Below are 22,527 nucleotides of genomic sequence, written 5' to 3' on the forward strand. Positions count from 1 at the left end.
GACACAGAATCTGAAGCAGGCTCCAGGCTCTGAGCTGTCAGCACAGAGCCTGACATGGGGCTCAAACCCACAAACTGTGAATTCATGACCTGAGCTGAAGTTGGATGCTTAATCACCTGAGCCACCCAGGTTGCCCCTACAATAACACATTTATGGATCTAGAGGAAGGATCCACTAGAATGGGAGAGGTTGATGAGCAAAGAGATGCTGATTTTATGGAGATAGTCCAATGGGAGTTGAAAAAGTGTAGGAGGAGAATGGAAATAGACTCTCAGGGGAAGTATTTGGGGGGAACATGGACCCTTCCCTGAGATTCTAGTATCTGCTTAGGGGTTAGAGGCAAGGGTATAGAAGGGATTGATTCTGGATAAGAGAGACACCATGAAAATATGTACTCATACCTTCCTTCCTCCCACTCGCCTTCCTTTCTTTCCTTCCTCCATCCATTCCTCCTTATCTGCCTCTCTCCTTTTCTCCCTCCCTCCCTCTATCCTTCTTCCCTTCTTCTTTCTTTCCTTCCTTTAGTTATCTGTACTTCCATTGTCCATTCATAGAGTTCATTTGTCAATTAAAAAGAAAACAATTATCTACCCTTATATCTAAAATAATAAACTAAACTAAATGTATAAGCAGTCCTCTTTTATTCATGGGGAATATGTTCCAAGACCCCCAGTAGATGCCTGAAATCCCAGATAGTACCAAAACCTATATATACTATGCTTTTTACTATATATGTGTATTTGAGATGAAGTTTAACTTATAAATTAGGCACAGTAAGAGATTAATAACAATAATAATAAAATATAACAATTATAAGAATATACTATAATAAAAGTTATGTGGTCTCTCTCCTTTCCTTGAAATATCTAATTGTGCTCAGTCTTCATCTTTTTGGGAGATGGTAAAATTAGCCTATATGATGAGATGAAGTGAGTTGAATGACCTAGGCATTGTGATGTAGCCATTAGACTTCTATTCACTTTCTGATGATATGTCAGAAAGAGGATCGTCTGCTTTTGGACTGGACCATGATTGACTGTGGATAACTGAAGCCACAAAAAGTAAAACTGTAGATAAGGGGTGACTACTATTGTACTTCCTAATTATTCTTGTTTTAGTTTCCAGGGGTGCCATAGGGAATATCTGGATATTTTCTGGGGGCAGAATCCTATATTCTCTTAGCCTGCAAATAAAGGAAACTATAGAGGAAAATGGGTAATAGCTAAGTGGGAAGGTTTTTGATAGTAACACATGTTTATGTGGACTATAATTTTTTTTAACGGACTAAGTTACATACAGGTGATACATGTTTCTTACTGCTTAATTCTGTGGACCTTCAGTAAACACTTGACTGTGAATAAGTTAATACCAATTTGTGGACTTAGTGATTTGGGTAATAGTCTTTATGGCCAATTTGTTAGTTTGAATATGTTATTATAAGTGCCATATATGGTCTTTTGAGATACATGTGTGTTATTATGCAAAAATCTCACTGATTCTTAAGATTAATGTTAATGCCTTAAAGATGGCTTGCCATTGTTTTCTTATTTTGTTTTGCCCAAGTTTTGCCCTTCTCTCTTTATATAATAACTATGCCAATTTAAATTACTTATTTTCTGTACAGGAAAGTAAATTGTGTCCAACTTTCTTCTCTAATCAAAGCCTTTAAACAGTTCCCCAGATAGAGATGTATCGTATGTCTTCCAAAGTCCTACTTGCCTCCTCATCTGAGTCATCATTAACAAGAACAAGCAAAATATGAGTGCTGCCTGCCTCAGTGCTATGACTTCATGGAAGTCAAAGGACTTGCATGCTGTAAGATATGTCTCAGTTTGGCCATTCTTTTTTAATTTAGACTCTTGATCAAATGCAAACTCACCCTGGGTTATTATTTCAGTCATGAACATACTAACATTGATTAATTTATTGGAAGATCTAAGCCTAGATAGCATGACCTCCGAGAACAGATGGGGAATATCTCATTTCTCTGTTGGTGGACTTGGCGCCCTGGTGGTCTGAGAACTATGGCTGATATTGAGAAGAGGTGCTGAATACAGATCTCATGTACTCTATGATTTTCATTAGTGCTTCCCTTTAGAAAGTATTTTTCTTTATTAATAAGTATCTTTTTTTTTTTTTGTGAACAGGCAGCATGTCAGCTGAAACACCAATCACACTGAATATTGATCCTCAGGATCTGCAGGTCCAAACATTCACTGTAGAGAAGCTACTGGAGCCTCTCATAATCCAGGTATTAAGGCCATGGAAATAACAATGCGTACCTGCAGAAGACCTAAAAACATGGGAAAAGTAGATCATGAACCGAGGAAAGATTTGATTTTCATAGAATGAATATGTCATCTCAAATTGTCCTTTAAAGTGCTGTTAAAATATAAAAAAGTATATATTAGCATATATATATATATATATATATATATATATACTAATCTAAAAGATTCCCCCCTCCAGATTCCCTTTTAAAAGCAAGAGCCTTAAAAATATGTATATACAGCTTTCAAGTACCTTTATATAAATACTCTTGTTTTATAGTAATGAAACCTGTGTGAAGCAGGCAGCATGGTTAATCCATCCTTATCATAGATGAGGAAATTGAACCTAGAGAATTTCAATGACTTGTCCCAAAGCACATGGTGGCTCATTTGTCAAGTAGGAAATTATTTTTTAAATTAAAAATTTTTTAAATTTAAAAATACAAAAATGTATGAGAAAAGCCGCTATTTAAGAAATTCTTGATAAAGTCTTTCATGAAGTCAATAATCCTTTCATAATATACTTCATGATTCTCTGACTTATTTATTATGTAAGTCCAGATTTTATTTATTGGAGTTCTTAAAGCAGAGCTTAAAAAACTTATACAGTGCTGTAGATTTAAATTTTTTGTCCTTAACCCAAAATTTGTGAGGGAACTTCCCGGCGGGCTTATCATACATTATACCTTCTAAGACAACTTATCCCTTTTTCTTTTTTATTCAAGTATATTTAACATATAGTGTTTTATTAATTTCAGGTGTGCAATATGGTTCAACAGTTCTATACATTTCTCAGTAATAATCATGATAAGTGTACTCCTAATTTCCTTTATCTATTTCACCCATTTCTCCATGTCCCCTCTGGTAAACACCAGTTCTCTGACTTCAAGTGCCTGGTTTTTGTTTTTCGTTTTTTTTGGTTTGTCTGTCTTTTTTTGTTGTTCATTTGTTTCTTAAATTTCACATATACATGAAATAATATGGTATTTTCTTTCTTTGACTGACATACGTCACTTAACATTATGCCCTCTAGGTCCATTCATGTTGTTGCAAATGGCAATTTTTCATTCTTTTCTTAAATGACTGGGTAATATTCCAGTGTATATATACACTACATCTTTATCCATTCATTCATCGATGGACACTTGGGCTGTTTCCATAGTTTGGCTATTGCATATAATGTTGCAATAAACATAGGAGTGCATATATATAATTTTGAATTACTGTTCTTACATTTTTTTGTGTAAATATCCAATGGTAGAATTACTATATCATATGATGATCCTATTTTTAATGTTTTGAAGAGCCTCCATACTGTTTTCCACACTGGTTGCTGCAGTTTGCATTCCCACCAACAGTGCATGAGGGTTCCTTTTTCTTTACATTCTTGCCAATACTTATCATTTTATGTGTTTTTGATTTTAGCCATTCTGATGTCTTTTCAGGTTCTCCACTCACATTATAAGTGGATTATTGTTTTTCTTTTTTTTTTTTTTGGTGTTGTATTATAGAAGTTTTTTATATATTTTAAATGTTTATATATTTTAAATGTTTGTTTTTTGGGGGGTATGCATCTGCATGAGCAGGAGAGGGGCAAAAGGAGAGGGAGAGAGAGAATCACAAGCAGGCTCCACGCTGTCAGTGCAGAGCCCAGCACAAGGCTCAGTCTCACAAACTGTGGGATCATGACCTGATCTTACAGCAAGAGTTGGGCACTTAACCAACTGAGCTATCTAGACACCCTTCTTTATACATTTTAGATAGTAATCCTTTATTGGATATATAATTTGTTACCACCTGTATTTTTTTCTAGGAATTTTAAGGTTTCAGGTTTCACATTTAGGCCTTTAATCCATTTTGAGAGTATTTTTGTGTGTGGTATAAAAAAGCAATCCACTTTCATTCTTTTGCATGTAGCTGTCCACTTTTCTCAGCACCATTTGTTGATGAGATTGTCTTTCCCCCTTGTTGACCATTAATAAGTGTGGGTTTATCACTGGATTCTACTCTGTTCAATTGATCTAGGTGTTTTTGTGCCAGTACCAAACTGTTGTGATTGCTGCAGGTTTGTAGCGTATCTTGAAATCTGGGATTGTAATACCTCTAGTTTTGTTCTTTTTCAAGGTTTCTTGGGCTTTGGGGTCTTTTTTGGTTCTATACAAAATTTAAGATTATTCTACTTCTGTGAAATATGTTGTTGGGTTTTGATAGGGATTTCATTAAATCTATAGATTATTTTATGTAGTATTGCCATTTTAAGAATATTGAATCATCTAATCCATCTATCCATGGAATATCTTTTCACTCGTTTGGGTCATCTTGAATTTCATCAGTGTTTTATAATTTTTGGAGTTTTCTTTCTTTCACCTCCTTAAGTTTATTCCTAAATCTTTTTTTCTTTTTTGGTGTAATTTTAAGTTGGATTGTTAAATCATCCCTTTTTCCAAGGCTATAAAGCACTCAAAGGTTACTTGAGTGAGAAACTGCATTGATTTTACCTCTGATACTTCATTCATTCATTCATTCTTTCATTTCATTTTGAGTGAGAGAGAGAGAGAGAGAGGGAGGGCAGAGAGAGAGGGAGAGAGAATCTCAAGCAGGCTCCATTCTGTCAGCATAGAGCTGGATGCTGGGCTCCTTCTCACAAACTGTGACATCATGACCTGAGTCGAAAACAAGAGCCTGATGCTTAATCGACTGAGCCACCTGAGGCACCCCAAATCTGAAACTTTAAAAATGTTCTTCTTTTCTTCTTTGTGGGGTAGATGGTGGGGAGGGGAGTTACTCAGAATAGATTTGTACATGATTTTATTTAGCACACCCATAGAAGGTATCTGGGAACACAAAATATATACTTCATTAAAATCCCTATTTTAGCCACCTACTGAATTCTCTCATGTTAAAAAGAAACAAAAAATGTATTGTTTTTCTGATAAAGTTCACTGAAAAAAATGGAAAAGCAAAACAAAATAAAACAAAACAAAAAAAAGAGGTAAACAATATTTTGCTGTATTTACTTACAATACACTAAAATTATGGGTGATTTTTATTGTTCTTAGAGTTTTTTTATAATATTAAAGAACTTATATGTTTTATATAATTTACATCTCATATATATGAAGAATATATGTAAACAAGGTGGAAATAATACTGTATATGTAAGTTTTTACTTCACTTTCCTGTTTAAAATGATATTTTGATAATTTCCCCAATCTTTGTAAGCATGATTTCATAAAATAGCTGTTATCCATCATATTGCTGCATCAGTTTTCTTTATTTTATTTTTTAAAATTTAATTTATTTTTAAAATTTACATCCAAGTTAGCATATAGTGTAATAATTATTTCAAGAGTAGATTCCTTAATGTCCCTTACACATTTAGCCCATCCCCCCTCCCACAACCCCTCCAGTAACCCTCTGTGTGTTCTCTGTATTTAAGAGTCTCTTATGTTTTTGTCCCTCTCCCTGCTTTTATATTATTTCTGCTTCCCTTCCCTTATGTTTATCTGTTTTGTATCTTAAAGCCTTCATGTGAGTGAAGTCGTATGATCTTTGTCTTCTCTGACTGACTAATTTCACTTAGTAAAATACACTCTAGTTCCATCTACGTAGTTGCAAATTGCAAGATTTCATTCTTTTTGATTACCAAGTAATACTCCATTGTATATATATACCATACCACATCTTTATCCATTAATCTGTTGATGGACATTTTGGCTCTTTCCATACTTTGGCTATTGTTGATAGTGCTGCCATAAACATTGGGGTGCATGTGCCCCTTTTGAAACAGCACACCTGTATCCCTTGGATAAATACTTAGCAGTGCAATTGCTGGGTTGTAGGGTGGTTCTTTTTTTAAATTTTTTGAGGAGCCTTAATATGGTTTTCCAGAGTGGTTGCACCAGTTTGCATTCCCATCAACAGTGCAAAAGAGATCCTCTTTCTCTGCATCCTCAGCAACATCTGATGTTGCTTGAGTTGTTAATGTTAGCCATCCTGATGGGTGTGAGGTGGTATCTCATTGTGGTTTTGATTTATATGTCCCTGATGATGAGTGATGAACTTTTTTTTCATGTGTCTGTTAACCATCTGGATGTCTTCTTTGGAAAAGTGTCTATTTATGTCTTTTTCCCATTTCTTCACTGGATTATTATTATTTTTTTAAAATTTATTTCTAGGAGAGAGAGAGAGACAGCGTGAGCAGGGGAGGGTCAGAGAGAGAGGGAGTCACAGACTGAAACAGGCTCCAGGCTCTGAGCTGGCAGTCAGCACAGAGCCCGACGTGGGGCTCGAACCCACGAACTGCGAGATCATGACCTAAGCGAAAATCGGACGCTTAACTGACTAAGCCACCCAGGCGCCCCTGGATTATTTGTTTTTTGTGTGTTGAGATTGATAAATTCTTTATAGATTTTGGATACTAACCCTTTATCGATATGTCATTTGCAAGTATCTTCTCCCATTCTGTCGGTTGTCTTTTAGTTTTGCTGATTGTCTCCTTTGATGTGCAGAAGGTTTTTATTTTGATGAGGTCCCAATAGTTCATTTTTGCTTTTGTTTTCCTTGCCTCTGGAGTAAGAAGTTGCTGCGGCCAGTGTCAAAGAGGTTTTTGCCTGCTTTCTCCTCAAGGATTTTGATGGCTTCCTTACATTTAGGTCTTTCATCCATTTTGACTTTATTTTTGTGGATGGTATAAGAAAGTGGTCCAGATTTCTTCTTTTGCATGTCGCTGTCCACTTTTCCCAGCACCACTTGCTGAAGAGACTGTCTTTATTTCATTGGATATTCTGTCCTGCTTTGTCAAAGATTAGTTGGCCGTATGTTTGTGAGTCCATTTCTGGGTCCTCTATTCTGTTCCATTGATCTGAATGTCTGTTTTTGTGCTAGCACAATACTGTCTTGATGATGACAGCTTTGTAATATAGCTTGAAGTCTGGGATTGTGATGCCTCCTGCTTTGGTTTTCTTTTTCAAGATTGCTTTGTCTCTTTGGGGTCTTTTCTGGTTCCATACAAATTTTAGGATTGTTTGTTCTAGCTCGGTGAAGAATGCTGGTGTTATTTTGATAGCGGTTGCATTGAATACGTAGATTGCTTTGGGTAGTATTGACATTTTAACAATATTTATTCTTCCTATCCAGGAGCATGAAATCTTTTTCCTTTTTTTTTTTTTTTTTGGTGTGTGTGTCTTCTTCAATTTCTCTTATAAGCTTTCTATAGTTTTCAGTATATAGATTTTTCACCTCTTTGGTTAGATTTATTCCTAGGTATTTTATGGTTTTTGGTGCAATTGTAAATGGCATAAATTTCTTGATTTCTCTTTCTATTGCTTCATTGTTCATGTATAGGAATGCAACCAATTTCTGTGCATTGATTTTTCTATCCTGTGACTTTGCTGAATTCATGGATCAGTTCTAGCAGCTTTTTGATGGGATCTTTTGGGTTTTCTGTATAAAGTATCATGTCATCTGTGAAGAGTGAAAGTTTGACCTCCTCCTGGCTGATTTGGATGCCTTTTATTTCTTTGTGTTGTCTGATTGCTGAGGCTAGGACTTCCAATACTATGTTAAATAATAGTGGTGAGAATGGACATCCCTGTCCTGTTCCTGACTTTAGAAAAACTGAGAGATTTACCCATTGAGGATGATATTAGTATTGAGTCTTTCTTATATGGCTTTTATGATCTCGAGGTATGATCCTTCTATCCCTACTTTCTTAAGGGTTTTTATCAAGAAGGGATACTGTATTGTGTCAAATGCTTTCTCTGCATCTATTGAGAGGATGATATGGTTCTTGTCCTTTTTTTATTGATGCGATGAATCACATTGATGTTTTGTGGATATTGAACCAGCCCTGCATCCCAGGTATATCCCACTTGGTCGTGGTGAATAATTTTTTAAATGTATTGTTGGATCTGGTTGACTAGTATCTTGTTGAGGATTTTTGCATCCATGTTCATCAGGGAAATCGATCTATTGTTCTCCTTTTTAGTAGGGTCTCTGTCTGGTTTTGGAATCAAGGTAATGCTGGCTTCATAGAAAGATTTTGGAAGTGTTCCTTCCATTTCTATTTCTTGGAACTGCTTCAAGAAAATAGGTGTTAACTCTTCCTTAACTGTTTGGTAGAATTTTTCTGGAAAGCCATTTGGCCCTGGACTCTTGTTTTTTGGGAGGTTTTTGATTACTAATTCGATTTCTTTACTGGTTATTGGTCTGTTCAAATTTTCTATTTCTTCCTGCTTCAGTTTATATGTTTCTAGGAATTTGTGCATTTCTTCCAGATTGCCCATTTTATTGACGTATAATTGCTCATAATATTCTCTTCTTATTGTTTTTATTTCCGCTGTATTTGTTGTGATCTATCCTGTTTCGTTTTTGATTTTATTTATTAGGGTCCTTTCCTTTTTCTTTTTGATCTAACTGGCTAGTGGTTTATCCATTTTGTTAATTCTTTCAAAGAACCAGCTTCTGATTTTACTGATTTGTTCTACTGTTTTTTTTTGTTGTTGTTTCGATAGCATTGATTTCTGCTCTAATGTTTATTATTTCCTATCTTCTGCTATTTTTGTGTTTTATTTGCTGTTCTTTTTTTCAGCTCTTTAAGGTATAAGGTAGGTTTTGTATCTGGGACCATTCTCCCTTCCTTAGGAAGGCCTGGATTGCTATATACTTCCTTCTTATGATCGCCTTTGCTGTGTCTCAGAGGTTTGGGCTGTGGTGTTATCATTTTCAATGGCTTCTGTGTACTTTTTAATTTCTTCTTTAACTTCTTGGTTAGCCCATTCATTCTTTAGTAGGATGTTCTTTGGTCTCCAACTATTTGTTATCTTTCCAAATTTTTTCTTGTGGTTGATTTCAAGTTTCATAGTGTTGTGTTCTGAAAATATGCACAGTATGATCTTGATCTTTTTGTGCTTGTTGAGAGCTGATTTGTGTCCCAGTATGTGATCTCTTCTGGAGAATGTTCCATGTGCACTGGAGAAGAATGTATGTTCTGCTGATAAAATGTTCTGAATATAGCTGTTAAATCTATCTGGTCCAGTGTGTCATTCAAAGCCAATGTTTCCTTGTTGATATTCTGTTTAGATGATCTGTCCATTGATGTAAGTGGGGTGTTGAAGTCTCCTATTATGATTGTATTATTATCAATGAGTTTCTTTATGTTTGTGATGAGTTAATTTATGCATTTGGGTGTTCCATATTTGGAGCATAAATGTTTACAGTTGTTATGTCTTCTTGATTAGATCCCTTGATTACAATATAAATGCCCTTCTTCATCTCTTGTTAGTGTTTTTATTTTAAAGTCTAGATTGTCTGATATAAGTATGGCTACTCCAGCTTTCTTTTGGGGACCATTAGCATGATAGATGGTTCTCTATCCCCTTACTTTCAATCTGAAGGTGTCTTTAGGTCTAAAGTGGGTCCCTTGTAAACAGCATATAGATGGATCTTGTTTTCTTATCAATTCTCTTACCCTATGTGTTTTGATTGGAGCATTTAGTCCATTGACGTTTAGGGTATGTACTGAAAGATATGATTTTACTGCCATTATGTTTCTTGTAGAGTTGGAGTTTCTGGTGGTGTTCTCTGGTCGTTTCTAGTCTTTGTTGCTTTTGTTCTTTTTCTTCTTTCTTTCTTTTTTCTTTTCTTTTCTTTCATCTTTTCTCCCCTCAGAGAGTCCCCCTTAAAATTTCTTGTGAGGCTGGTTTAGTGGTCATGAACTCCTTTAGTTTTTGTTTGTCTGGGAAAATTTTTATATCTCCTTTTATTTTGAATGACAGCCTTGTTGGTTAGAGAATTCTTGGCTGCATACTGCATATTTTTCCAATTCAGCGCATTGAATATATCCTGCCACTCCTTTTTGGCCTGCCAAGTTTTTGCGGATAGGTCTGCTGCAAACCTGATCTGTCTTCCATTGTACGTTTTTTATTCCCTTGCTGCTTTCGTGATTCTTTCCTTGGCTGAGTATTTTGTGAATTTGACTATGATATGTCTTGTTGGTGGTCAGTTTTTGGTGAATGTGGGAGTCCTCTGTGCTTCCTGGATTTTGATGTTTGTTTCTTTCTCCAGGTTAGGAAAGTTTTCCACTATGATATGCTCACATAACCCTTCTACCCCTTTTTCTTTCTCTTCATCTTCTGGGACCCCTGTGATTCTTATGCTGTTTGTTATTAATGAGTCACTGATTTCTATAATTCTTAAATTGCGCTCTTTTGACTCTTTTTTTTTTTGCTTCATTATTCTCCATAATTTTGTCTTCTGTATCAACTGATTGACTGCTCTGCCACATCCATCCTTGCCGCTGTGGCATCCATTTGAGATTGCAGCTCAGATATAGTGTTTTTTTATTTCATCCTATTTTTTTATTCTTTTATTGCCATAGAGAGGGATTCTAATTTATTTTCAACCCCAGCTTGTATTCTTATTATTGTGATTCTAAATTCTGGTTCATACATTTTGCTTGTATCTGCATTGATTAAGTCCCTGGCTGTCATTTTTCCTGTCCTTACTTTTGGGGTGAATTCTTTTGTCATTTTTAGGGAAGAAAAAGAAATAATAAGGTAAAAAATAAAATTAAAAATAACATGCACACACACAAATCAAATAAATGATGCCAGATCCTAGGTTTGTTTTGGTCTGGTTATTGAAAGGAGCTTGCTAGATTAGAGAAAGAAAAGAAAAAAGAAGGAAAACATTTTAAAATTTGAGAAAATGAATACAGTGAAATAGAATAAATTGAAATGATGGACGTAGAATAGAATTTGAAAAGTTTACCAAAAAGTAAATAATTTAGTATAAAACAAATAAAAATGTTTTTATTAAAAATAGAAAATAAAAATAAATTTTTTATTTCTGTGTTCAAAAAACAGAAAAGAAATGAAAAAAAAGAAAATTGAATAGATGGACCAATGAACAGACTGAAATATGATTAAAATTACATCATTTTCCCCTAGAAGTCAAACTATGAAGCACTTTATAGTCCATAAACTAAGCAGGCAGAGATATTTGTGGGGTTCCTGAAGACCAAGGTTGGCCCAGCATTGAAATCGTGTTACCCAGCTACCAGTCTCTAGTATCAGAACTCTGTGCTCTTCCCGACTAGCAATCGCATGCCTGTCCTTTGTCTCTGGCTTCTGTCCACTCGCCACTTTTACACTGTGGCCAAGCCATCAACTTGCCAGGTGGTAGGTACCTCCCTCCTGTTATCTCAGACTTGGCTGTGTTTCCCCACCCCTCATTTCTGAAGGACTGGTTTTGACCCGCTCAGATCCTCTGGGAGAGGGTCTCACTGAGCAATGGCTGGATGCTGGCCATACCCAGGAATGCTCATGGAACTGCTGCTGTGCCCAGAGACTGTGGCTGGATGCCAGCTTGCCCCAGAAAAAGTTCACACGGTCATGTAGCAGCAGCTTTTCAGGGATTATGGAAAATCACAACACTCATCTGCCACCAGGCTTCACCCTTAATGTCCTTGTTCCAGCACCAGCAAATGTGGTTCTCTGGGGTCTGCTGTGACCGGGTGGCTGCACAGCCTCTACCAAATGTCCTTCCAGCGGTTGAACCACTTCTCTCCGTGTGCTCCAAGGACCTCCCAGACCCCACTCTGCTCCCGGGGATTTGCCCTTCCCACCAGAGCTCTGCTAGGAATTGATCTGCAGAGTTTCAGACTCTGCACTCCCTCTGTTTATAGAGTCTTAATGGAATTTAAACCCTGTACTTTCTCCTTTCTCCCTTTTTAGTTCAGTCCCTACAGCTGTTTCCACTTTTCCACTTTCTCTCCAGCTGCTTTTGGGTGGGGTGCTTTTCCCATACTCACCCCTCATCTCCTTCTCTCCACAGGCAAAAACAGCTCCCTGTCCTCCATGGCTTCTCTTTCCCCAAGTCCACCTCTTTGCGCAGTGTACCTACTGAGTTCTGTGGTTCAGATTGTTGTGTTAATCCTCACATCAGTTTTCTAGGTGTGCAGGATGGTTTATTGTTGATCTGGCTGTATTTCATGGACATGAGATGACAAAAACTTCCATGCTGTTCTGCCATCTTGGCTCCTCCCTACTAGTTTTCTTTAAAAGTTTATGTATTTATTTTGAGAGAGAGAGAGCATGCTCAAGCATGTGAGAGCATGAGCTGGGGAGGGGAGAGAGAAAGGGAGAGAGAGTAGAGAGGGAAGCCTACTTCCAAGTAGGCTTCATTCTGTCAGTGTGGAGCCTGATGTGGAGCTTGAACTCATGAACTGTGAGATCGTTACCTGAGCTGAGATCAAGAGTCAGACACTCAACTGACTGAGCCACCCAGGCTCCCCTGCACCATAATTTTTTAAACTAGACTCCCATTTTGGGACATTCAGGTTGTTTCTGCTTTTTTTTACTGTTAAAAGTAATGCTGTGCTAAATATCTTTGTATATAAATTTTGTCATCAGTTCAAATTTTCTCCCTAGGATTAGTTACTACATGTAAAAGTAAGTGAGCAAGACATGAGAATTGTTATGGTTTTTGGTGAAAATTTTAAAATGAGTTCTCACAAGTCATTTAAGATTTTGTTCCTCTGCAGTTACTAGATGTGAGTAGGGTAATGGTCTTCATTTAGTGACGATGGCTAGTACATTAATATGACTGCATAACCTTCATTTGTCTCATAAGAGTAGAACATTAGAGTTGGTCGCTTAAGACTTGGGACGCCTGGGTAGTTCAGTCGGTTAAGCATCTGCCTTCAGCACAGGTCATGATCTCACAGTATGTGGGGTCAAGCCCCAGATCAGGCTCTGTGCTGACAGCTCAGAGCCTTGAGCCTGCTTCGGATTCTGTGTCTTCTGTTCTTTCTGCCCCTCCCCTGTTCATGCTCTGTCTCTCTCTGTTTCTCAATAATAAATAAATGTTAAATTTTTTTTAATAAATGGCGCCTTGCTAGTTACAAAGGCTGCTGACATAGTGTTTATGAAAATATATAATATCATTATGAAGAAACTACTTTTTATATTCTAACTGAAACCAATAGATATTTTGCCTTAGTCAAGTACATTGATAAAGCAGTCAATAGGGAATATTTAAGTAAATTCACATTGAAGAGTATGCTGGTTACAGTTTATGTGTATTTCCTGGCATGTTTATAAACTATTATAATAATCTATAAACATTTAATTGGTGAAAATTAAATGGTGAAAATGACCTGTAATAATTTTATTTCATTGGAAAGAAATTTAACTCTTTAAAAAGTGTTATCATGCTTATTCCTTCACAGGGGTTTAAATATGATGCCTGGACTCAGACTTTTCATGGTTTACAAGTAGATGTGTCAGGGAAAGGGAAATTAGTATTTATTATATGCTAGATAGTTCTCAGTTATATGTAAGTGTAGTTGCTAATTTTATGTTCTTAAGATTGTTGTGAATGTTTTTGAACATGTTTCTTGATTTCTTAAAGGCAGTTTGGTATACCAGTTCACCAATATTCCAGTTAGAGAAAAGTTTCTAGACCTTAGCAAGATTCAAGTCAAATTAAATTAAAAAATATTAATAATTTATAGAATATTTACTATGTTCAGAAACTATTCTACAAAGAATAATTCTGGTGCAGCAAATTATTTGGACATACTCTTGAAATTCATTTTAATGGGATTATCCTTGTCAAAAATAAGTGCATTTCTGACTCAAAGAATTATTAAAATAACTGACCTTTGGTTGATGCACAGCCTTCTTGTATTTGTCACTTTGATCATGCATGTATCATGTATCAATACAAGAAAAATTTTCCTTAAATTGTATTTTAGGTACATTTTTTTTTCTAGAATAACATCATGCTGAATATCCCGTTGCATTCTTTGTTTTCCCATTTTATTATATTTTATTTTGTTTTATTTATTTATTTTAAAAATTTACATCTGAGTTAGTTAGCATATAGTGCAGTAATGATTTCAAGAGTAGATTCCAGTGATTTATCCACTACATATAACACCCAGTGCTCATGCCAATAAGGGTCCTCCTTAATGCCCCTTGCCTATTTAGCCCATTCCCCCACCCAAAACCCCTCTAGTAACCCTCAGTTTGTTCTCTGTATTTAAGAGTTTCTTACGTTTTGTCCTCCTCCCTGTTTTTATATTATTTTTGCTTCCCTTCCCTTATGTTCATCTGTTTTATATCTTAAATTCCACATATGGGTGAAGTCATATGGTATTTGTTTTTCTCTGACTAGTTTTGCTTAGCATAATACACTCTAGTTCCATTTATGTTGTTGCAAATGGCAAGATTTCATTCTTTTTGATTGTTGATCTATCTATCTATCATCATCATCATCTATATATCTATAGATATGTATCACAGCTTCTTTATCCATTTATCTGTTGATGGACATTTGGGCTCTTTCCCTGCTTTGGCAATTGATAGTGCTGCTATAAACATTGGGGTGCACGTGCCCCTTTGAAACAGCACACTTGTATCCCTTGGATAAATACCTAGTAGTGCAATTGCTGGGTTATAGGGTAGTTCTATCGTTGATCTTTTGAGGAACCTCCATACTGTTTTCCAGTGTGGCTGCACCAGTTTGCATTCCCACCAGCAGTGCAAAACAGATCCTCTTGCTCTACATCCTCGCTAACATCTGTTGTTGCCTGAGTTGTTAATGTTAGCCATTCTAACAGGTGTGATTTTGATTTGTATTTCCCTGATGATGAGTGATGTTGAGTCTTTTTTCATGTGTCTGTTAACCATCTGGATGTCTTCTTTGGAGAAATGTGTATTCATGTCTTTTGCCCATTTCTTCATTGGATTATTTTTATTTATTTATTTATTTATTTTTTTGCGTGTTGAGATTGATAAATTCTTTATAGATTTTGGATACTAACCCTTTATCTGATATGTCATTTGCAAATATCTTCTCCCATTCTGTCGGTTGTCTTTTATTTTTGCTAATTGTTTCCTTCGCTGTGCAGAAGGTTTTTATTTTGATGAGGTCCCAATAGTTCATTTTTGCTTTTGTTTCCCTTGCCTCCAGAGACACGTTAAGTAAGAAGTTGCGGCAGTTGAGATCAAAGAAGGTTTTGACTGCTTTCTCCTCTAGGATTTTGATGGCTTCCTGTCTTATGTTTAGGTCTTTCATCCACTTTGAGTTTATTTTGTGTATAGTATAAGAAAGTGGTCCAGGTTTATTCTTCTGCATGTCGCTGTCTAGTTTTCCCAACACCATTTGCTGAAGAGACTGTCTTTATTCCATTGAATATTCTTTCCTGCTTTATCAAAGATTAGTTGGCCATATGTTTGTGGGTCCATTTCTGGGTTCTCTATTCTGTTCCATTGATCTGAGTGTCTGGTTTTGTGCCAGTACCATACTGTTTTGATGATTACAGCTTTGTAAGACATCTTAAAGTCTGTAATTGTGATACTTCCAACTCTGGTTTTCTTTTTCAGAATTGCTTTGTCTCTTCGGGGTCTTTTCTGGTTCCATACAAATTTTAGGATTGTTTGTTCTAGCTCTGTGAAGAATATTGGTGTTATTTTGATAGAGATTGAATTGAATATGTAGATTGCTTTGGGTAGCATTGACTTTTTTTTTCAGAGAGTATTTAATTTGAAATAGTTACATTATTTAATATGTAATATTGTCGCTGATTATACTGGAAAACATTCCAAAAGAAGTTCATGATCTTTAAGCTCATAGTGCTACCAGATAAAGTTATCAATGTAGTAATCCCATTTTAAAAAATCCTCACTTTTACTCATTATTTATCTTTTTTTTAAAAATATTTTTATTTATTTCTAGGAGAGAGAGAGAGAGAGAGAGAGACAGCGTGAGCAGGGGAGGGTCAGAGAGAGAGGGAGATACAGACTCTGAAATAGGCTCCAGGCTCCGAGCTGGCAGTCAGCACAGAGCCCGACGCGGGTCTTGAACCCACTAACTGCGAGATCATGACCTAAGCGAAAGTCAGACGCTTAACCGACTAAGCCACCCAGGCGCCCCACTCATTATTTATCTTAATGTGAATATTCCTTTGCTTTCAAGGCTCCACAGAAATTACCTACCACCTCTGTATATAACTCAAAGTCAAAATTACATTTTAATTTTTGGAGTAATTGGTCATAGATACTATTATGTCACTCTGGCTTCTATTCATTTATTCATAAATCTTTATTCTGCTCTTTTTATAGTTAACCAAAATGTTCCCTACCAAACTTGATTTATCTTTAATCTTTTTTTTTTTTCTCTTGGGCACAGGTAAATCACTAGGTCATTTTGAAGGAATGTTCTGTCTGGGATATATTTCAATCATTTGCTTTCACTTTCTCTGTATTATAACTTACACAGTTGGATCCCTCTGTAATAAATTCCTCCAATGTATCAGAAATAATTTTTTTCTCAGCAATTACATTTTTATGATTGCAACTGTAGGCATCTGTACTTTATCACTTTCAAGATCCAAATTTGGCAATGCAGTGCAGAAAGTCTATTTATGCAGAATTCCGATTAAAAGAATTTACATCTGTGTGTCGTATACTCTTTGAAGGAGATAAAACTGCTAGATCATGCTATAGTCATTATATAACGGAATAGTCTATAATCTTATTTGCCCCAAAATATAATTTGCCATGTGTCAGATTTATGTTGAATGTGAACTAAAACAATTGAGTTACTCAAAATCTTTTAAGATAAAAACATTAGCAAACTTCATATAACGTGTTATATAAAGGTTTTTGTGGGGCAAAGGTTGAAATATATTTTATGATGTATATATATCCTATGTTTTCGTGAGGCAAATACAGAGTTAAAACAATAGTAATAAACATTATTTCTCTGGTTCTCATTCCTAATTCTTGTAGGACCTTCTCTTGGCCTTTTCTTGGCTTCTACTTACATAGTGTCTCTATTTCTGGAAGTCCCTTGGGGATGGTTTTATATAATCAATAATATTCATTGGGTCTAATTCAAGAATATCTGCCAGTTCTTTCATCAGTCAGCATAAGCTAGGTTTTGCTATGATAAGACAAATCCCAAATCTCTGAGGCTTAGTAAAAGTTCATTTCCTCCTCAAGCTACATGTCCATTATGAGTTAGCAGGATTCTCTACTTAGTACCAGCACCCAGGGACCCTGGCTTGATATCAATATTTACTTCCAATGTTGTAACAGGGAAAGAGAACATGATGAATCATGCAAAGTCTCTTAAAATGTCTACCGAGATAAGATATATGTTAGTTTCACTCATACTGCTTTTTTCTTTTTTTTTCTTTTTTTTTTTTTTTAAAACGTTTTATTCATTTCTAGGAGAGAGAGACAGCGTGAGCAGGGGAGGGTCAGAGAGAGAGGGAGTCACAGACTGAAACAGGCTCCAGGCTCTGAGCCGGCAGCCAGCACAGAGCCCGACGCTGGGCTCGAACCCACGAACCGCGAGATCATGACCTAAGCGAAAGTCGGACGCTCAACCGACTAAGCCACCCAGGCACCCCTGATACTGCTTTTTTCAAAGCAAGTGATGTGGTCAGTGTGGATACTTGATGTATGATTCTATCTTGTGCTCAGGAGAATGGGAATATTTTGAAAATCTCCAGTAACTGTTGTCTTCCAAATTGCTTTCTTCTTAGGGGTTCCTTTGTTGGTGGGCAGCTGACTTATTGACAGTCAATTATTTGTTGGTAAGAGGCCTCTGAGGCCCTCTGGCATGTGAGCTTTGCCTCTGGAGGAAGATGCTGAGTTGGTTCTATCACCATCCTCTTTTTGGGGAATTTAATACACACTGGGAGTTAAGCCAGTTAGTACCTGGGGTTAGACAGTTATGTCATGTGTAAAACTAAAGACACATAGAAAGAAGTAGAGACATGGAGGAGAGTTCTAGTGGAGCAGTTCAGATCCACAAACTGCTGCTATTGAGGGACAGTGAGATTGCCTATATACCAGTGTTTTAATGTATTCTTCCAGTTTCCAAACCATATTCTAGTCTCAGAATTATACTCTAGCCTCTGTGGGGCCTGATTCCAGTTCCTCTGAGCGCTGACCAGGTAGGCCAGATACTTGTCTTCTTTACGTGATATGATTCCCTGACTTCCTACCTCCTAATCTGAAAGTTCTGAAAAGTTCAAAACAAGTGTTTGAAAGTTCAGAAGAAGTTCCATTAGTAGCAGGAATCTAGGGTTCCTATAATTTGTCCTCATTACCTATGTTAGGATGGCCATTTTCCTGCAAAGTCTCTCCTTTGTTTTTCTTTTCATCTCCAAAATTTGGAGTCTCTGAGGTATGACTCACTTGTGCCCCCAAAACTATCTGCCATGTTTTCCCAAATTGTTTAGCTTTGTCGTGTTGATGATCCACTGCCAATAATGCCCATTGTGAGTCTGGGAATGGTGTGCCAAGGTAGCCATGTTCCAATGCCTCCAAAGCTGCCAGTTCTCAGGGTAGCAGAATGGCACTAGGCTTCTACAGAAGAGGGAGAATGCCTCTCTTCCCAACTGTGCTGTCACATGCGCCCCAACGAAGCAATGCTTGTGACCTAACGTCATGCAATATTCTTTATGAAAACAACCCCTTTCAGCTTCTTCTCCAACCTCTCCCCTCTCCTTGTGAGTGCAAAACCCAATCCAAGTGTCTGGATGGTGAATTCTTACTACTCCAAGTACAATGTTTTTCTTTCCTGGCTTCTATACAGAACCTCACTGCCACACCCTATTATGAACAGAATTTCTTTCACCTCTCCTTCAGCCAAGGGAAAGGAAAGAAAAAAAAAAGCAGTTATATGCTAAGATGTCCAAAGGGTTCTTTTCTCAGTGTTGTATAGACATATCTGATTGATTTTCATGTAGTTGGGAGAAGACATGTTTTGGCTTCTTAGCCTCTTAGAATATAATTTCCTTTTTTCTTTCAGAAAAGAATTCAAGTTTTGTTTGTTTGTGGTGGTTTTCTGTCATTTCAATAGATCATTTTGAATGAGTATGATGCCATTTGCTTAGGTTTTCTTGGTTTTATCACCAAGCTTTTTGGTAGCCTGATTATTTGCTGATTATTCTATCAATAGAATTGATGTCAGAATTAATCTTGAAGATTCCAAGGAAATCTGAAAGACAGGTCTGTAGGCATATAGTGTTATTGTAGATTGCTTTATATGCAAATATTGAAGTTTTGACTATAACCTAAACAACTAACCCTAGAAATTCATTGATGAACATCTTTTAAACACTTAAAGGTTGAAGGCTTAGTAAGTGTAAAGATATTATTTCTATGGTATTTCTATAGTTGAGAAAAAGAAAGCCACTCTTTAAATTAAAATAAGGATAGGGGCACCTGGGTGGCTCAGTCAGTTAAGTGTCTGACTTTGGCCCGGGTCAGCCCGGCATCAGGCTGTGGGTTCGAGCCCTACAATAGGCTCTGTGCTGACAGCTTGGAGTCTGGAGCTTGCTTCTTTGCTCCTCCCCTGCTCATGCTCTATATCTTTCTCTAAAATGAACATGAAAAAATTTTAAATTAAAATGAGGATAAGAAAAACTAATAGTAATTGATTAAAATAGCATGAGGAATTGTGCGTGCCTGAGCATATAAGGGATGACCCTCTCCCCCACTAGAATTTGGTAGCTCTGAGATTAGCTATGAGCCAGATGTCAGTCTCTGCATATTTTCACTCTACTCACTTGCTTCCTAGACCTTTTATTCTATCAGACTCTGATTTTCTTTCTACTCACCCCAGTATTGCTGCCATGTTTTTCTTGTTTCTCTGACCACCCCCAGTCCATTCCACTTCTGTTGTTACTTTATCTTTTAATCACAGTTCATCTTTTCCTCCACAGATTCAGACTGATCCCACAGATATCCACTTCTAACTTACTTGTGGAATAAGGCCTTTTTCTTATAAACTGGTTTCATAGGTGGCCAGGTGATATAGATGATAAGCCCAGATCCATCTGCCTTTTTATGGAAAAGGCTAGTTTGGTGGGAGCAATTGTGGTTCAGCTGGCTGAAGGTATAGGAGTCCATATCTTCCCAGAAGTCATCATTTTAACTGCTTGAAGTGTGATTCTACCCTTCACAGATGTTCCTGGACTATTTAAGAACACCTAGCCTCTACAGCTTGACAACTCCATGAGTCTAGATGAATGGCAAATTTTCCTGTACAGGTCCAGATAGTAAATAGTTTCAGATAGTCATAGGGTCTCTATTGCAATTACTCTGCTCTTGTAGTTTGAAAGTAGCCATAGAAAATATGTAAACAAATGCATGTTTATAATAAAACATGGCTGTGTTCCAATAAAACTTTATTTACAAAATAGGCAAGTGACCAGATTTTGCCCTGGATGCTTAATTTGCAGGCCCCTGCTCTACACTGACAATTTTCTCATGGAGATAATTTGTATTTACTGATTAAAGAAGAGTAAGAAATAGGCAGTATCCCAATGACAGTTGGGAGCTCCTGTGAGATAAATTATGATGGAGTAATTTGTGGCCAAGCCCTGTGAGAGACACAAAAGCATCACTTGGGGGAAGAGTGCTAACTTGGCAATTCAGAAAATTCCTGTTTATATTGACATCCTGTTAGTCCCATGGTTTTCAATCCTGACTGCACATTAAAATCACCTGGGGAGCTTTGAAAAAATCCTGATGCCCAGGCCACACAGGAAACCAATTAAATCAGAATCATTGGGAATAGGACCAAGCAGTAATTTTAAAAGCTGCCAGGTAATTACAATGTGAGAAATACTGTGATGGCCTTTATGTCAGCCAATAGTGAACGTGGTTCTGCCTCTTGGCCCAAGGCTTGCCCTAGTAAAGGGCCCCTTCCCTGTCTTTTTTATGGGTTTCAGTGGTGCTCATCTGGAATAAATTTATAAGGAATTCCTGGGGTAAGCTCCTCATCAACTCTCTGTAACATGCTCAGTTAGCTCTCCTAGGTCCCAGGATTGTTAGCAGCAGCTCTAGGAAAACTACTATCACTGAGAGGTCTTGGATCCATGTTCTGCAGCTCTCCCTTACTCAGCAGTCCACTACTAGATAGCCTTATGGATCCACGTATGGATTAGGTTATGGTGGGCTCTAAGTTTTTTGAGTACCCATGGCATCTTGGTTTTAGTGGACTCTATCTGGAGTGGAATTGCTGTGAGGAGAGAGATTCATAATGCACAAGTCTGAAATTGTGATGTGGTGTCCTATCACATGTATGTTTATAATCATGTGCAGCACGACTTTTCAACTTGTTATACAAAAGTATCACCTAAGGAACTTAGAAACATCCTGCTACCCAGGCCACAGCTAAGGCCAATTAAATCAGAATCTTGAGTAGGACCCTGTTAATAGTACGTTCAAAAAGCCTCCCTTTGGGGAGTCAGGGTGGCTTAGTCAGTCAAGCATCCAAACTTGTAGGTTTGAGTCCCATGTTGGGCTCTGTGCTGACAGCCAAGAGCCTGGGGCCTGCTTCAGATTCTGTGTCTCCCTCTCTCTCAAAAATTAATAAAGATTAATTTTTTTAAAGCCTCCCAGGTGATTGTATTGTACAGCCACTGGGGTGCCTGGGTGGCTCAGACGGTTAAGCATCTGACTTTGGCTCAGGTCATGATTTCACCGTTGGTGGGTTCAAGCCCTGCGTTGGGCTCTGTGCTGACAGCCAGCTCAGAGCCTGGAGCCTGGAGCCTGTTTCCGATTCTGTATCTCCCTCTCTCTCTGACCCTCCCCTGCTCACGCTGTCTCTCTCTCTTTGTCAGAAATAAATAAAACATTAAAAACAAATTTTAAAAAATGTATTGTACGGCCACTGGAGTACGACCTTGTTGCCTCCGAAGTGTTGTCCATGGACTTGCAGCATCATGCTTACTTAGGAACTACTGAAAAATAAAGACCTTACACCCTGCCCTGGATCCCCCGAATCAGAATCTATGGTGTAGTAATATCCCAGGTGATTTATATCACATTAAATTTTGAGAAGCTGGTGTTGGAGACTGTAAATTTTAACTTTTAAATTGCAGCATTGTGTAGCCAGAGTTGAAAACCACTACCTTACATCCTTATCTATGGAGTGGTGAGGTCACCAGGAATTTCTGAACTCTGATACTCATATTTTTGCTCTGCTCTGAAGGGGCTGCCCAGGAGTGATTGTCCTGTTGTGAAGGACCTGCACATTTTTTTTTTTTTCTGAGGAGGATTTGCCTCTCCCATACCCTGACTAAGCCTGTGGTCAGTCTCATGTCAAGGGATTCTGGAATATCATGGGGCACTAGGAACCATGACCTGAGGAACAAGAAGATTTTCAAGAGCTAGGGATTCTCCTGTTGGGTGTTTGGAACCAGGACAAAGTTTGTTATAAC

The 22,527-nt window shown here is 37.3% G+C and overlaps 1 protein-coding gene across 1 annotated transcript in view; it reads left to right on the plus strand.

Annotated features, from left to right (window-relative positions):
- Nucleotides 1–1,013: 1,013 nt before the first annotated feature.
- CTNNA3 (catenin alpha 3) overlaps nt 1,014–22,527 on the plus strand; it is a 1,079,366-nt gene continuing 1,057,852 nt past the window's right edge. Inside the window, exons 1-2 of the mRNA XM_039233287.1 lie at nt 1,014–1,061; nt 2,148–2,251. Coding sequence (XP_039089218.1) covers nt 2,153–2,251 — 99 coding nt within the window. The 5' untranslated portion in view covers nt 1,014–1,061; nt 2,148–2,152. The remainder of the gene's footprint in view (nt 1,062–2,147; nt 2,252–22,527) is intronic.

The sequence above is a fragment of the Hyaena hyaena genome, unplaced genomic scaffold (genome assembly GCF_003009895.1).
Source record: "Hyaena hyaena isolate Hyena2069 unplaced genomic scaffold, ASM300989v1 scaffold_73, whole genome shotgun sequence".
NCBI classification, from domain to species: Eukaryota; Metazoa; Chordata; class Mammalia; order Carnivora; family Hyaenidae; genus Hyaena; species Hyaena hyaena.